We start from the raw sequence: 16,720 nt of genomic DNA, 5'->3' as shown, positions 1-16,720 counted from the left end.
GAGATAACTCTATTTTTTTTTCTGTCAAGGTGATTAAAAGATATCAAAGGTAGTTTCTGTGAACAATTAAATATCAGTAAAGAATAAAAGTTTGAAGGTCAATTACGAAATATAAAATAATATATTCTTTTTACATACCATTTAATAAGTTGATAGACAGCTTTATCAAATCCTGGTCTATGGTTGTTAGGCAACCAGAATTGTGGATAATATGCAAAACTCATTAATGTCTGCTGATTGTTAACACTTGTGTAAAATTTTAGATCATGTGTTTTATCCCAGTCATACAAAGTTCCATTTATTTTTTCTAAAATATAGTGCATGATACCACGATTTGTAGAATCCCCAATAAATAAAAATTTCTTTCCAACAAAACATTTCTTCACTTCTGTAATGCTATGTTTCCTGTGCTGACATGATGATGGCTGCCATCTTGCTTGTTGCCAATAGCAACTTCTCTATCTGCACATGAATAACATGGAACTTTCCAGTCAGCTGCAAATGTTAATTATAGTCAGAAAGTTTGACAATAAAATTCTGATTGTACCATTATTTCAATAAAGAATGTAATTTTTCAATACTTCAGAAATATTTGTAACTTTACAATAATTTTTACCTGCAGCCAATAACTTTCATCTAAATAGAGAAGAATTTTTTATTTATCAACCTAACAAGTATTTTTGTAGATCTTCTACATCACTCAGTAGTCAAGTCAAAAGATAGGTTCATAAGTGTTTCTTGTTTCTAGTTTTTCATATAGATTAGACAGTTGGTTTTCCTCATTTTGAATGGTTTTACACTTGTCATTTTTGGGGCCCTTTATAACTTGCCGTTCTGTTTGAGCAAAGGTTTCATGTTGAAGATTGTACTTGGACCTGTTAATTGTTTACTTTTACAAATTGTGACTTGGATGGAGAGTTTGTCTCTTTGGAACTCATACCACATCTTCTTGTATCTATTATATTTACGGTGTTGGTTTCTGTCAACAGTTAACCATTAAAAAGTAATACCTACCATCTAAAGAATCTTGATAATTGTAACAATATGGTTTCTTGTTTGACTCTAAAATAAACTGGTTCCATGTTGTATACTGAGCTGATGGTTGTAATCCACAGCTTTGATCAGGCAAAAACTTCAGTGTACAATCCTATAATTTAAATTAGAGCCATTAAAAATACATTGGATAACAAATTGTAAAGAGATTCTCCTTCAATTGGCAACTTAGAACAATGATATTTGAATGCCTGATTAATATTTCTAACTTTAATTACTAAAATTCTATGAATAAGAGATCTCTGGAAACTGTTTTTTTTTCAATGAAATAAAAAATTTTATGGCAAAATATAATCTCTCAAATTAATACAATACTATATATGCCTAATAGATGATATTAGTTTTGGGGACTGATATTTCTTTTCAATCAAGGTCTAACAATCAGTCTACATTTTTTTATGTTCTCATGTTCTGTCTTTGCACCACTGACCCAGCAGGCAGGTTTGAGTGCTGGCAACATGTTAAATCCCACCACATTCTGTATGTGCTTGTACCAAGTGGTTATTGTTGTTTATGCTGTCTTTCTTATTTGTTTTTCATTCATTGTTTGTATACAATCAGTTAATTTGTTTTCCTCATTTCCATTGTTCTAACTTTTGTCTATGTCACAGCCTTTTATAGCTTACTATAAGGGACATGTAGCCTAACAGTTTAGTTTTTTGGCAATAAACTGTATATGCCCTGCCCTGTATACCTGTTTAAAACATGTTTTCAGTACAGTTATTAAAATGCCCTGTAATTAACATGTTTGAGAACACAGGTTTTCAGTACAGTACTATGTATGTCCTACAGTGTATAATTTACCTGTTTAAGAACACATGTTTTCAGTACAGGACTGTATAAATTACCTGTTTCAGAACACATGTTTTCAGTACAGGACTGTATAAATTACCTGTTTCAGAACACATGTTTTCAGTACAGGACTGTATAAATTACCTGTTTCAGAACACATGTTTTCAGTACAGGACTGTATAATTTACCTGTTTAAGAACTCATGTTTTCAGTACAGGACTGTGTATAATTTACCTGTTTAAGAACACATGTTTTCAGTACAGTACTAGAAATGCCTGTCTGTCCTCCATATTTTCTATAGACATTGAATGTGTAGGTATTTATTATAACTGGTTGTCTTTTACTAATATCCACTACATGTATCTTGATTGAATTGTCTCCCAGTCCTATTGTGAAGTTACTTTTTCTACAATAAAAAGAAAAAATATATTTGTCAGAATATGAAGAGAGAAAGAAAACAAAATAAAATGTGTGTTTATCACAAACAAATAATTTTATAAAGCAGTGTAAGCTATTCTTGCTTAATTGCTAACTATATATATTCAAATAGGACATTTCTAGAAACTCAATACAGCAAAATTTTGTGGAACTCTTTCCTACTGAAGAGCATCAAAAGGCAAACTTTTCTGTGTCATAGCTATCATCTATATTTTATGTTTCCATATAACATCCTAATAAGCAAAATTTTTGTAATTTTAAATTTCTACAATAAATGAGCGACCATCTGAATCTGGTGGAAATTTTGGTTGCTAATATAATTTGTATGTGTCAGATTTACTTTTTGTTTATTGTTTTGTTATGAAATAGGCTGTTGGATTTTTTGTTTGAATAATTTTGTCAGTTTAGGCCTTCATGACTATGCAGTATGGATATTGCATATTGTTTTATAGTGACCTATAGTTGCTTATATCCACTTCATTTGAACTCTGTCGGATAGTTGTCTCATTGGCAATCATACCACAAAATTTGAGCACCAAAAATATTCTGAAAACATTTCTAAACTTAACTTGGTTCTTCTAGAATATGTGACTAATTACCTGACTAAACCACTAATATTTTCAAATCTAGCTTCAGTTTTACTGTCTTTAGTTCTGACATCAAAATGTAACATTATGATGTCATAGTTCACTGTTATGTTATAATTCATCTTGTATGGGTCAAGTTGAAGGTCAATTGTAGGATAAACCTCCAGATGGCTTAGTAATGTTGCACCTTCTTCATCTGTAATGGAAATATGATAATTCAATACATCACATATAGAACTTATTCTCTTGGACATGTCTAATGTTGTTATAACCTGTGTCCAATCCATTTTGCTATTTTTGCATATATCACATGTGTTTAATAACATAACTATATAACATAATTACATCATAAGAATGATTTGATTATGTCTTGGATAGAATACTTTTGTAGATGGAAAAGTTTTCTATAGTTCTTTGTAAGCTTTAAGCAATAGTGATGTTTAAATCTTGGTTTTATTTTACCTTGAAAGAATGACAATGACCTTTGTTTGTCTTCTCTTTTTATTTTGAGATCTAATTAATATGTATCCCACATATTTTGTTATCTATTGATATTTTACTTACCAGATAATATGTAGTCCTTCTGATCACTACTTTTTAGATGTCTGCGGAAATTTGAGTGTGGAACCCTGTAAATATATTTATTTTCAAACCTTTGATTAAAGCACTTTTTTTAAATCTTCTTTCAAAGAAATTATTCTTAAAGTCAGAGGACAGAAATTCTTTAAAAAAAGAGGGTCATTGGAAGGAAATATGAATTTGATCTGTAACTCAACATCATACACTTACCAATCAAAATCAGATTGTAAAGACATAATGGAAAAAATCTGGGCAGAAGTTAGATATCAGATACAATACATGATGGGTTGAAATTACAGAAAACTAATATTTGCAATATATTTTACTAAATATACTTACAATTTTGATCTGAGTAAATCTTCCTCAACATAATCCACTTCTGTAGATAAGTGACTCTCCACTTGATGAAGGAGAGAATGAACATCTGCTGTAGAATGGAATTCTGGGATATGATGTTTCTTTATCTGTTGATTAAGTGTCTGTAGAGATCTATCATTCATCCAGATCTGCTGGAGTTTGGTTATATCTATTGTATAGTCATCTGACAATGAAGGATATATCTGAAATCAAAAATAATATTTCATTCAACTTGTTCCATTTTGTCCAGCAAAGATTGAGGATAACAAAGAGATACTGTAAACCAACTTATTTTAGGGATACTTTATTTCAGGTTTTTGTCGTTTCTTGACCACTTCACGATGATTTCATTGCGGGATTTTCAAATTTACCTGATGTAGTTAGATAAGAAAAGATTGTGGTTTTACATTTTGGCAATTATTTATATTTAGGTTATGTTTCTACTCGTCAAATTCACAAGAATAAGTTGATTTACAGAAACAAATTCGGGAGCCTCTGGCCTTTGTTAGTCTTGTATTATTTTAACTTTTAGTTTCTTGTGTACAATTTGGAGTTAAGTATGGCGTTCATTATCACTGAACTAGTATATATTTGTTTAGGGCCAACTGAAGGAATTTCTCGTTGCATTGAAGACCTGTTGGTGACCTTCTGCTGTTGTCTGCTCTATGGTCGGGTTGTTGTCTCTTTGGCACACTCCCCATTTCCATTCTCAATTTTATCATTAATCAACAAGCAGTCTGAGAGAATGGAATGCAATACAAAGTCCCCTAGAGGTTAAAAATTCATTGTCCATAGATCAAAATGCTAAATTGTCATGGTGTTAACTTTATAGCGAATACAAAGTCAGTATCCTCATCAATGTTTGCATATTCATCTCACAAAAGGTAACTTTTTTTAATTTAAAGACTGTTACCTTGATAAAATTTCCTAATGATTTACTCTCTTTTGCACTATTAAGAAGATAAATCAGGTCAGATTCCAGTAAACAAACACCAAAACCATTTCTGCATTTCTGTAAAAGAAATATATACAAGTAATAAACAGATTTGTTATATTTTCCTTTTTTGATCTGAATGTTTGTAAATCTTAAAGAAATCAAAAGTCATAGTAAAAGAGGTTTTGAAAATTCTATCAAACATTGAACCAATTAAATCTTATCATGTGTTAGAATGACATTTTAGAAAATAAGATTTATTGATATTCCTGGGATAATAGTTTTAGTAGATTTTGTGAGTATTGGTGTAACACAAATTTAAGGTGGTACCTAACACTACAGGGAGATAACTCTGTAAAATCATCTAAACGTTTTAATTACGTTGTGTTGTTAAGGAACTATTAAGCTTTTCAATGATCAAAATAAGTGTTTGTCAAACTGCTATATAACCAGTGTAATTTTTCTGATAAAACGGTTGGTTCAAATATTTTGAAATTTTTATATTTTTGTAAAAAGGGTCAAAGTAAATACTTTGTCAAAATTTTAAGAAAATTAAACGAGCCAAATTAATTTTAGTTAAAGTGTTGGGTACCACCTGAAGTGTTTTATCCAGTTCATATTATCCTGTAGACTTGTATGCACAATTTGGATCTATTTAAGGGGAGATAACTATGATTTGAAGAATTAAAGGTATATTAATTTCTTAAATATGTTTTTCTACAATTTCAGGCATCTGTAAATCTCAGCCATTCCAGTTTTTAAGGTGTTAGATCTCAACTGCCAAATTAGCTGACTATATCATTCAATTTTTGATTCAGGAAAATCAATAATATACCTTCTGATCCAGTATAATATCACTGCTACTTTCACCGAGAGCTACAGCTACTTCCATTGAAACTGTTTCCTTGGTAATCATTAGAGAAACAGTATCTTTTACTATGTCAAAACTTTCACTCTGTGTTAATGGTTTCATCTGAAAAGAAATTAAAACATAGATGTATTTATATAAGAATATATATATTTTTTTATTTACTATATATAGTTTTCTCTACATTGGCTAGAGGTATAGGGGGAGGGTTGAGATCTCACAAACATGTTTAACCCCGCCGCATTTTTGCGCCTGTCCCAAGTCAGGAGCCTCTGCCTTTGTTAGTCTTGTATATTTTAATTTTAGTTTCTTGTGTACAATTTGGAAATTAGTATGGCATTCATTATCACTGAACTAGTATATATTTGTTTAGGGCCAGCTGAAGGACGCCTCCGGGTGCGGGAATTTTTCGCTTCATTGAAGACCTGTTGGTGACCTTCTGCTGTTGTTTTTTCTATGGTCGGGTTGTTGTTTCTTTGGCACATTCCCCATTTCATTCTCAATTTTATTCTAATTGGCAAACATACAATATCTCCTAATTCTATACTATTTATGATTAATTTCTTATATTGTTTGCCATATATTTAAGTGTTGTGGTTGTTGAACTATATTTTCTTGTAGATTTGGTCTTAACAGTGTTAACATTGATCATTGTTTTGCTGCAATAAAAGATTTTTAAATATATTATGTACGCATTTATAAATAACCATAATAAGCAGTATTTACAGTTATCAAACAATTCCTTTTACTCCATTAAGGTGGTACCTATCACTACAGGAGATAACTCTGTAAAGTCAGCTAAACGTCTTAATTATGTTGTGTTGTAAAAGGAATATTAAGCTTCTCAATGATCAAAATAGGTGTTTGTCAAACAGCTATATAACCAGTGTAATATTTCTAAGAAAACATTTGGTTAAAACTTTTTTGAAATTTTTATATTTTTGTTTAAGGATAAAAGTTAATACTTTGACAAAGTTATATGAAAATTAAGCGAACCAAATTAATTTAGTGAAAGTGTTGGGTACCACCTTAAGAAGTTATTAAATTTCAAAATAAACATTATTCTCTATCTGACTTATAAGAATTCATAGACTTATATAGTTCTGTGCTTTCAAAAACTTTAACAACCTTCAATATGATTGGTTGGAAATTTGATGTGAAGATCACATGGTACTGTAACAACTGTGTATACTGGTTATATCTATAATAAAGAAGTCAAAGAAATTGCTAATTTACAAATTTCAAAAGAGAAGATATAATTATATCATACCATATTTTATATCATTATGCCAAAAAAACTAAGGTGTTAAATTGACAAATTTGAAAGATTATGACAAATCTGAAAATTAATTTAAAGTGATGTTGAAAAATCAAAGTAATGAATTACTGTGTCGATCAGTAAGTGTATTTCTTTAAGCCATCCTTTTATTGTTTGGCACAATTACATTAAAAATTAATGCATGTATATGGTGATTTCTGTAGAGTTATGTTAAGTAAGATTTCAAAAATTTAAAACATTAGATCTAGTTGATCTTTAGTACATGAGATATGTTTTATCATTTTCAAAACAAAACAAGTCACTTGTAATTAAATAGTTTAAAATTGTATCATGCATCACTTTTTGCATTCCCCTTATGTTGAACATAGTTTTGCTTTTATAAAAATAAAGAACAAACCTTAACAACCAACCCACAACTCAAATTGACAAAATTTTCACTCAACAACTTACATGTAATTGTACTGTAGATTCAGTTTCAATGCTAAATTCTCTGATGTAAATAAACTTAAAACACAGACCGCTTCAGGTTTGTCCACCAAATGGCCTCTAATGTTTCACCAAAACTATCTGATATGTATGTCTAAAAATATCATGTCAAATATCAATAATTCAGAAATCTTAATGAAAGCTAATACAGTGTGCCCCAAAATATTTTTTGATTAATGGTCCAAGGACTGATATTCCAACATTTTATAAAGTGTCTAAACACAGTTTGGCAAATTATCTCCCCTGCCTCTGTCAATTTTTTTTTTATCTCCCTTGATTTTTCATACAATGCAAATTTGAATAATGTATTAATATGTTAACATTTGATTAGGAGCAAGTATGAAGAACTGATGATAATAGAAATTCAACATTTTATGAAGAAAACCTGAAACATGTCTAGTAGTTCCATATATAAAAAGTAACATACCTTCATTTCTTCCAGTTCTTTTCCAGAGTAGATGTAAAGTCTGACAGGAAACATGGCTGCCACATATACATTTAGTTTCATATGGATGATAGTACCATTCTTCCTTAATAAACTGCTCTCGCTGTGCCATAGTCTACCATTGTATCTGAAAAAAACAATAAATCCAATACTGTTAAGATGTGTCAAACAATGTAGATGTCTACCCTCTGCTAATCCAAAAGCCAAAGCAATGTAAGAAAATATGATGTCATTAAGACATTAACTCATTTTTATAAAGAATAAAATCTTAGATTAAGTGACCCATATGTTGACTTCTGGAAGTTTGTTTTTAAGTTATTGGGTTGCTGTCTGGTAAACACAACATCTCTTTTCTAAGTTTATTTTAAAACATGATATCCACTTAAAAAAGTAAATCCACTTAAATTGCCATTTCAGAATCTGAAGGACTTTGGGGTATTTCATTGTTCATAAAAATACGATCACATTATGTGTTTAATTTCATTATTTTTTAAGTTGAAAATTTGGAAATCAATCGCAACATTTTGATGTATGCTTTTGAAACTATTACCCAGACTGTATTAGTTTCAGAAATGGTGATTTAAACCCACCTAATATCTCTTGCATCTGTTCCATGTTTGGTCTGAATTCCTTTCTTTTCATCATACAATATATAGCTAGACTTTTCTTTTCTAATGCTGGTAGTTTGTCATAGCATGTTGCATTATGACTCTCTGCAATACAATTATCTTTAATTAGAACGAACCTTGTCGAAACTTTTGCTCTTTTGTGTGTCTTATATATATTTTTTACACAATACCAAATCTTCTATTTTCATGCAAAAAATATGTTTAAAGATTTTGTGCTGAAATACTCATTTCATTTAGAGACAATTAAACAGGCTAACTTTCAAGCATCATGGACTTCAGTATAATTGAATTTAGTTGACATTATATTAACTTGTTAACTCTTTATCTTTGAGCTTAAAAGATGAGTTTAGCTTCCAGCATATAATAGCATAGTTACAATTTCTTTTTAGCATCCTAATTTTGAGTGTTTTTTCAGCATCCTAATTTTGAGTGTTTTTCAGCATCCTAATTTTGAGTGTTTTTTTACATTCTTATTTTGAGTGTTTTTGGCATCCTAATTTTGAGAACTAATATTTTATTCTTTTTTTAATTTTCTACATAAATTATAAATACCTGTAATTTTACTATAGACTGTATGTAGGTAACAGATATATTCTGGCTGTTCCATAACTTGATGTAGGACTGGTATGTGGTTGTACTGAAAGATAATAATACTGTATAGCGGGTTATTTTTGCTGGGTGTAAATTTTTGCTTATTTTTGCGATAGAACAAAATTGCCAAAATAGTTACCACCAACTTAATAGTGCTCATACAATGGTATTGATAAAAGCTTTGAAACCTGATATTTACCATTCTTGTATTTGACTGTATATCTTTGAAAGTAGAAATGTCTTCATGACAATTTTCTATGATTACAACTTACTAAAAAATTCTTTTGGAAATGAGTAGGCAAACATTTTTTTGTAAGACTCTTTTGAAGAGTCGTGGTATATGGGTTAAGTCAGCCTATCATACAAGTAAAGTATCTGAATGCTGGTAAAAAAACATGAACACCAAGAGGGCAAAGATATCTAGTACTGTTTCTTTAAATTCTTTTCCTTACCTTGGTAAAGGCATCATTTCTATTTTCTATATCGGTTTTACTTGCAGTCCATATGACAGACCAGTTTCCTTTTGTATCTAGAAAACAAATATCGAATACACTATTTAATATTTCATATAAAGATCATCTTATCATGTTTTAATTTTCAGTGAACCATGAAATAGGGGTCAATCTATTAATTTAGCAAATAATTATATATTTAACATCATAATGAACATAGCCAAGGCTCCGTGTTGAAGGCCGTACATTGACCTATAATGGTTTACTTTCTATAAGTTGTTATTTGGATGGAGAGTTGTCTCATTGGCACTCACACCACATCTTCCTATATCTATATGTACTATGTTTGAAGTTTATGTTACCTCAACTTCATAGTCAACTGCTGTTTGTGTGTGTTATATGCTTGCTGTATTCATGATAGGCTTTCAAGAGTATTAGGGAACTGTTGTAGATAGGGTAATAAAATAGACTTTGTTCTTGGTCTGGTCATTGGCAGTCATACCAACTCATTTTTATATAATACATCATTTTTATTAGGTTTTTAGAACTGCTTTATCATGAAAACAAGGAGATGACTTGCTACTAATTTTTACTTAATCTTTCTCTGTTACTTTTTGGAATATCACAAGACATTAAGTGGATAGCCCTGTTTCCAACATCCTTTTTCACATTAGTTATGAAATGATTCAAACTAAAGCTGTTACCTGATGATTGAGTCATTCCAGCAATTTGAACGATGAAAAGTTATATTTAATTGAATTAATTATCATTGGATATTAGAAATAAATATAACCTTTATATAACATACCGGTAGTTTCATCTTTTGTAAACACTGTATAATTATGTTTAGAGAACACATCCTTTATAACTTGTGTTTGGTTTTTAGTCAGACCTAATGTCAGCACAGTTCTGTATGCTGATATACTCTGTAGTCTGCTTTCAATCTGGAAAAGAGATATTCATAATTTGATAATTAGTATAAATACATGGAGCTTGAAATCTACAATTAAAACCAATACAGCAATTGGACTTCTATTATTATGGTAAAGATCATTGCATAAATTAATTGAATCATCATTATCATCAAGAGTTAACTCACTGATTAGCATGTGTAATTGATTCTGAATTGGAGGTCAAGGTCCCAACCTCAGAGAGCATTGACATTAGTTGATATATCCAACTATAGATATTATGTTAAAATTAATTTAGAAACTATAGAAGTCAGGCTGTCAGATTGACAGCAAACTGGATTTTCATACAGAGGTCAAACCCTGAACAGTTGAGCACGTATGGACACAACATTAAAGCTTACAACAACTCTGAATTTGGATTGTGATTGAATATTTGACACATCATATAGGTTTGAGACACAAAATGAATGTGACAAAGAACTAAAAACTTGAAATTGGACATTTACCTCTTATGATCCATTATCCAAAATCTTAAGTACATCAGCATATCAAAGAACCCCAAGGATTAATATTTTATGTAATCTAACAAAAGTTGATTTACTTATGAATGTTGTTTCCCTGTTCAAAGGGAAATAACTCAATATAAAAATAAATAAACATAAAAATAACTGAAAGGTCTACGACTCAACACAAGAAAAGCTAAATTCTTGAAATTGAACTTGACCATCGTTTAATCACAGGACAAAGCATATATAAATTTTGAAAAGATTTTGTCAAAGCGTTTTCATGTAAACGAACTGATATAATAAAAAAAAAGAAGATGTCATATGATTGCCAATGAGACAACTCTCCACAAGAGACGAAACTGTTTGGTAGCCACCCACTTGCCCGCCAAGGAGTCTGCACCTGAACATCTGACAAAAATTCTTAAACCAGACCTAACGCATCCTCAGGGTTAAATGTAGACTAATTACATGTTGTGAGATTACCACTGGACCCACATTATTATTTAAAGTCAAGGCCTTATCTTTTCCCTCTCAACTCCATTAACAAATACATTGCTATAAAAGAAGATGTCATTATTTTTAACTGCTTTACACTAAAAAAGACAAGTTTACATGACTTTTAGTCTCATAAAAAAGGAGATGTGGGGTATAGGTCAATGAGACCGCAACATAAAAACATGCTCCAAGGGGTTAAAATAAAAGCATATCAGATTTCACACCACAGTTAACAGAGAAACGACAATTGACTTTTTACAGCTGTTAAAAAAAGTCCCTAAATTTTATTATTTATATGTAAGTGAAAATGTTTTGTTTATGAGTTGTAATAGAGATAAATGGTCTACTACAGTTCCCCCCAAGGTCAAAACATAAAAACAAGAAGCAGGGTCACTTAGATTAATTGATTATCTCCCCCTGTAGACAAACATAGTGACATGTATAAATTATCTGGAAGCAGGTAGTAATTAAATCTAACATATGTATTCATCAACTGTAATAAATAACACAAGAAAACAAGCACCTGTTGATATACCTACATCAGTTTATATGGTACTGATATTGATTTATGTAGTACTACTACATTTCATTGACAATTTAACCAATTATAGTCTTCTAAAACATATGCCATCTAGATAACCAGTAGTAATATGTACTGACTTCAATGGTAAAAGGTATAGAATAAACATAGAATTCCTTTGGGACAAGATGTGCACCTCTCTTATCACTGGTTTTCTTCCTTGTACATTATGACAGATTATGGCAAAACATCATAAAACCCAAAGAAACACCACTAAAAAGACATTTTCAACATTGCCTGCTAAGATCAAGATAGCATAAGTCTTTCTAAATAATTAAGCTTTTTCTAAATATATTTATGAAATCTATTCACGAGTTAATATTTTTACTTCACCAAAAATTGGCCACTAGAGACCTTGAATATCATTACTCCTACCAAAGATCACACTTTTGTAAATTGTTTATTGTATATTTATTCAAGTACATTTAGTTTGTCCAAGGATTTAATTAAAAAGGGAGATTGTTTAGTATAGCCTAGTTTAACCTATTTATATGATAATGTTCCTGTCTTAACAGTTTTTATTCATATTGGTTGTTTTCTTTATATCTTTGAAGTCAGCATTCTGCATGAAATAGGTCAGACCTAACCCTATTAGGTCTTTTTTGTCAACCATTTTACAAGGAGCAGTACTAATTCAGTGGTGGATCCAAAAGGGGGGCCGAGGGTTAGAACCCCTCTTTTTTGGACGATCAATGCATTTGAATGGGGACATATAGTTGGAACCCTCATTTGTCCTGGGTTGGGAACCCCCCACCCCCTTTTGAAAATGGCTGGATCTGCCCCTGTAATTTCAATTTAAGAGTAGTGCTTCGAATTAACAGCTATACTTCTTGTAATATGCTTACACAAGACAATTTAATGTAACAGATAGTTTTCATCACCAGAACTTGCCTAGTATAAACAACTAAAATATCCTTGTATACAGTTTATATAATACAAAGCAGTAATATGATAATAATCTATACAAATCAGATAAGTTTGTCACACATCATCAATCCACTTATCTATGTTATCAGAAATCATCAGCTAAATAAACCAATTATATACCAATTATACTGTTTAGAACATGTGTATTCTGAAGAGTAATTTATCAAGCTATATTTATTCTTCTTGTGGCAGGAACCCAGTGGGAGATCCAGGATTTTTAAAAGAGGGGTAGGGGATAATTCCTGATAATTATTTTTTTTGGAATAGACATGATATTTTACAATTTTTGCCCCCCCCCCCAACCCCCCTCAATCCAGTATTGGGAAACAAATAAAACCATCCAGCTTAATTCTTTTCTGCAGTCTTATATTTAACACAGTTGTAATGTTTCAAATGGCAGAATGACTTTAAGGAATTTAATGTTTAGTGATATTAAGCAATGAAAAGAGATTTTTTAGATAAATTCCCCTGATACTTTAAATCATCAATCATACATTAAAATCAATTCTGTTTTGTATATCAATAAGACAGATTGGTCTTTATTTGGCACAAACATATGTACCACGTTTTCTCAACATCAAAAGCAAAGTATTCAAGATTTAAACATTTTGTATGTGTCAATCTGTAGAAAAAAAGATTTTTTCCAGGCGCTTGCTTATCTGTTCAATTTCAAAAGCATAGTCTTATATTTACTAAACAAATGATACCAATTTACTAAATTATCTGTGAAAAGGTGGATTGTTGAAAGATGGCTCCCTCATCATACAAAAATACTAAAGTTGAATAGGATTTATCTTTGGGAAATCTTGTTTTCTTTATTTTTGCATCCAATAAAAAAAAAACTGAATTGAACTATTTATTCCTTTATAAAATATAATTTAAAATATAGTTAATGCCTGTCATTTGCCAATGAGAAAACTATCCACCATAGACCATAGGATGTGAATGAATTAGTAACTATATGTAACTGTACGGACTTTAACAATGAGCAAAACCTATACTATGAAGTATAAGCAATAAAACGACCTGGCAAGACAAAATGTCAAAGAATTTGAGCTGTTATCTAGCTACAATACTTTAAAAGGGGTAAAAAGGAGGGGGGGGGGGGTGGGGGGAATCCCCAGATCCTGAAATGATCAATCCCAAAATCCAGAGCTCAAAACACATGATCCCGACGTCCCAAAAAAGGTCCTGTCCCCCCTCTTTAATGTACAGTGAGCTACAAATACTTTCACGGTTATCAAACACATGAGTACATACTTATCTCATATTGCATAGCATTTTGGCAATCAGAGAACTGTGAGCAGACAAATGAATACCAGTACTTACTTGTCTTAACTTGGCCAGTATAGTGGAGCTCTGAGTATTGTGTTGCTGATTGACAGATAACTTCCTCAAGGAATTTTGCCTGCCATCTCTTTCGTATATTGTATCATCAATGCCAGAAGTCTCTTTTGAATTAACTTCTTTCATCAACATACGGTTCATTCTGACATGCTGCTGGACCTGATCTGAAGCCTGGTTCATTTCTACCCATGGTAGTAATAGTCCTATATGGTAGGTTACCAGTGAAGATAAACAGGCTACCACTATCATCCATAGAAATGTCTGACGCAAAGTACTTTTTGACAGACAGGCAGACATTGTTCAACATCACTTTCTATTCCTACATACATGTAATCATTCCAAGGACAATATCTACAAGATAATTTTTTATATAATTTATGTATTAATGTACTTTTATATCCAATTTTATAGAATTATATATACATGATATATGCTAATTTAGGAGATGATAAAAACAGATCATTTAAGTTGATATATAACAATTTTATACTTAGTCTAATTATAATGACAATTTGTATAATGAAAAGGATAATGTTATGGCTGAGCATAAAAATGTCCTTTAATAGGACAATTAAGTAATGTAAGCATACTTTCTCCTAATAATGCATCCTATGCACATACATAAAGTAGTTGATTTAAAAAAAAAATGCCCAATTAATTATAAGCAATTTCACTCATGATCATGAAAAGTACCTTCTTTAAACCTATGGTATCAAAATAATTAATTATAACATTAATTTTGATAAAGTAATAATATATATTCCTCTTAAAGATGTCTTACCAAAATTGAATATTAAAATCCTCCTGCAAGATTCTTCACAATATTTTCTAACAATTTCATTAAATGATACAACAGCTGAATATAAAAAGACACAAAAAATAAACATCATTTGACAGCTCTATTACATAACATGCATTTAGTTAGCAAAATCATGTCCTCACAGCTTTCACCATCAATTAAGATAAAAAGTATATCATTTTCTCAAAAATATCTGTTTAATATCAACCCACAAAACCTTGACAATCCATCTGTTTGTTAACTAATCCTATCTGCAACTGCAGAATTTTTATCAAGACTTTCACTTAGACAGACCATGCTCTATCATTACTAGAGATAAAAGGTTTCATGGTCAATGATTATCAAATAAACCATGAAAATAACAATTATTACTTAGCTATTTAGTGACAAAAGGTGAAATAAACAAGGACGAGTGTGACATAATGTCTAGTGATGTCCCCTACTGTTAAGATATAATTATTGTTAAATGGTGGAAAATAATTCTTTAATTTTTCAATAAAGGGTATATATAACATACAATTGATATATAAATAACAGGGAATACCTAGATAAATAACAAAGCTAGATGGTATTTACTTTCATGCCATGGTAAGATGAATTACCTGGGTACTCGTCCATTGTAACTTGGTTTATTGGGGTACTTGTCTCGTAAAAAATTTACATTGTAACTTTGAAAAAAGGGTTTTTTTACTCTGTAATTACTACCAGTAATGATGAATATCTTTTTGGTAGGTCCAATATATTTTGACATTTTATTCCAAAAAAAAATTTGCCCAGCCCATTTCAGAAACCTCTTATCTTTAAAATAATATCAAATATGTTAAAAACATTTATTCATACTGTTAAACCTGAGTTACAAAATGGTTAATCAATTAGGGGGGGGGGGGGAATCTTAATCGACAAATCTAAATTTCTAAAGGCAATTATAAATCAGAAAAAAAACTGCATAATACCTATATGATATTAAATAAAACAAGAATGGGCTGGCTGAACAAAAATAATTTAAAGCAGAAAACTCAACTCCTACATTAAACTGCATTGGGATGATTCAATTTTTGAATAATCAAACAGCTCAAGGATTTTCATACAAAAAAGTCCTAATTAACACAAACATAAATCCATTCTTAGATACACATAATTCAAATATGACTCTTATAGCTTCAGCTAACCAAAAGAAAAGCTTTATTTTTATTTCCCTATTTTTATAACTGCTACAGATCTTTATAAATTTGAAGTTATGAAAAATTTACCTACTTTTAATAAAACCTAACATAAAACTTTTTTTTTAATAAAACTGATCATACCGGGTTAATTTTTAATAAATTTCAACATAAAACTTTATGAACTCCAACATAAATCTTTTTGTAATTAATCCCAAGATAAATATAGTCATTGAAATTCTTCTTTAAAGATCAAATGCAGTAAGAAAAACATACCTGAAACGAAAATGATAAAAGTCCACACTTGTGAAAAAAACAAGAGATTGTTTGTTTAATCCAGGGTCACTGATCTCTGTGTAATGAATGGATTAAAGAAGTTAAAGGTTAACAATGTAAACAAAACCAGCAACATACTGTTTTATGTTAAGGATGGGAGGGGATAATAATCCCTGACCCTAGAGCCATTGTAACTTGACAATGATAAACTGTTAACGCTGGGATCAAC

The 16,720-nt window shown here is 30.5% G+C and overlaps 2 protein-coding genes across 2 annotated transcripts; both read right to left on the bottom strand.

The window, feature by feature from the left end:
* Positions 1-138: 138 nt before the first annotated feature.
* On the bottom strand, positions 139-7,881 carry LOC139506914 (cadherin-like and PC-esterase domain-containing protein 1; the record flags this gene model as incomplete). Its single annotated transcript, XM_071295581.1, is given in 9 exon segments — positions 139-495; positions 1,015-1,147; positions 2,080-2,251; positions 2,883-3,066; positions 3,435-3,499; positions 3,789-4,009; positions 4,720-4,818; positions 5,576-5,713; positions 7,801-7,881. Coding segments are annotated over 9 exon segments (1,206 nt in total).
* Positions 5,576-15,261, bottom strand: LOC139506913 (uncharacterized). The gene is made up of 10 exons (XM_071295580.1): positions 15,038-15,261; positions 14,239-14,607; positions 10,299-10,434; positions 9,491-9,567; positions 9,000-9,084; positions 8,409-8,531; positions 7,801-7,945; positions 7,338-7,467; positions 6,737-6,809; positions 5,576-5,713 (listed from the first exon to the last, which is right to left on the bottom strand). The coding sequence occupies exons 2-7, from the start codon at positions 14,551-14,553 to the stop codon at positions 7,905-7,907; spliced, it is 777 nt and encodes a 258-aa protein (XP_071151681.1). The 5' UTR covers positions 14,554-14,607; positions 15,038-15,261; the 3' UTR covers positions 5,576-5,713; positions 6,737-6,809; positions 7,338-7,467; positions 7,801-7,904.
* Between the last annotated feature and the right edge of the window lie 1,459 nt (positions 15,262-16,720).

The sequence above is a fragment of the Mytilus edulis genome, unplaced genomic scaffold, assembly GCF_963676685.1.
Source record: "Mytilus edulis unplaced genomic scaffold, xbMytEdul2.2 SCAFFOLD_2100, whole genome shotgun sequence".
NCBI classification, from domain to species: domain Eukaryota; kingdom Metazoa; phylum Mollusca; class Bivalvia; order Mytilida; family Mytilidae; genus Mytilus; species Mytilus edulis.
The sequence above is the reverse complement of the archived record's forward strand: the minus strand, read 5'-3'. Positions and strand labels throughout refer to the sequence as shown.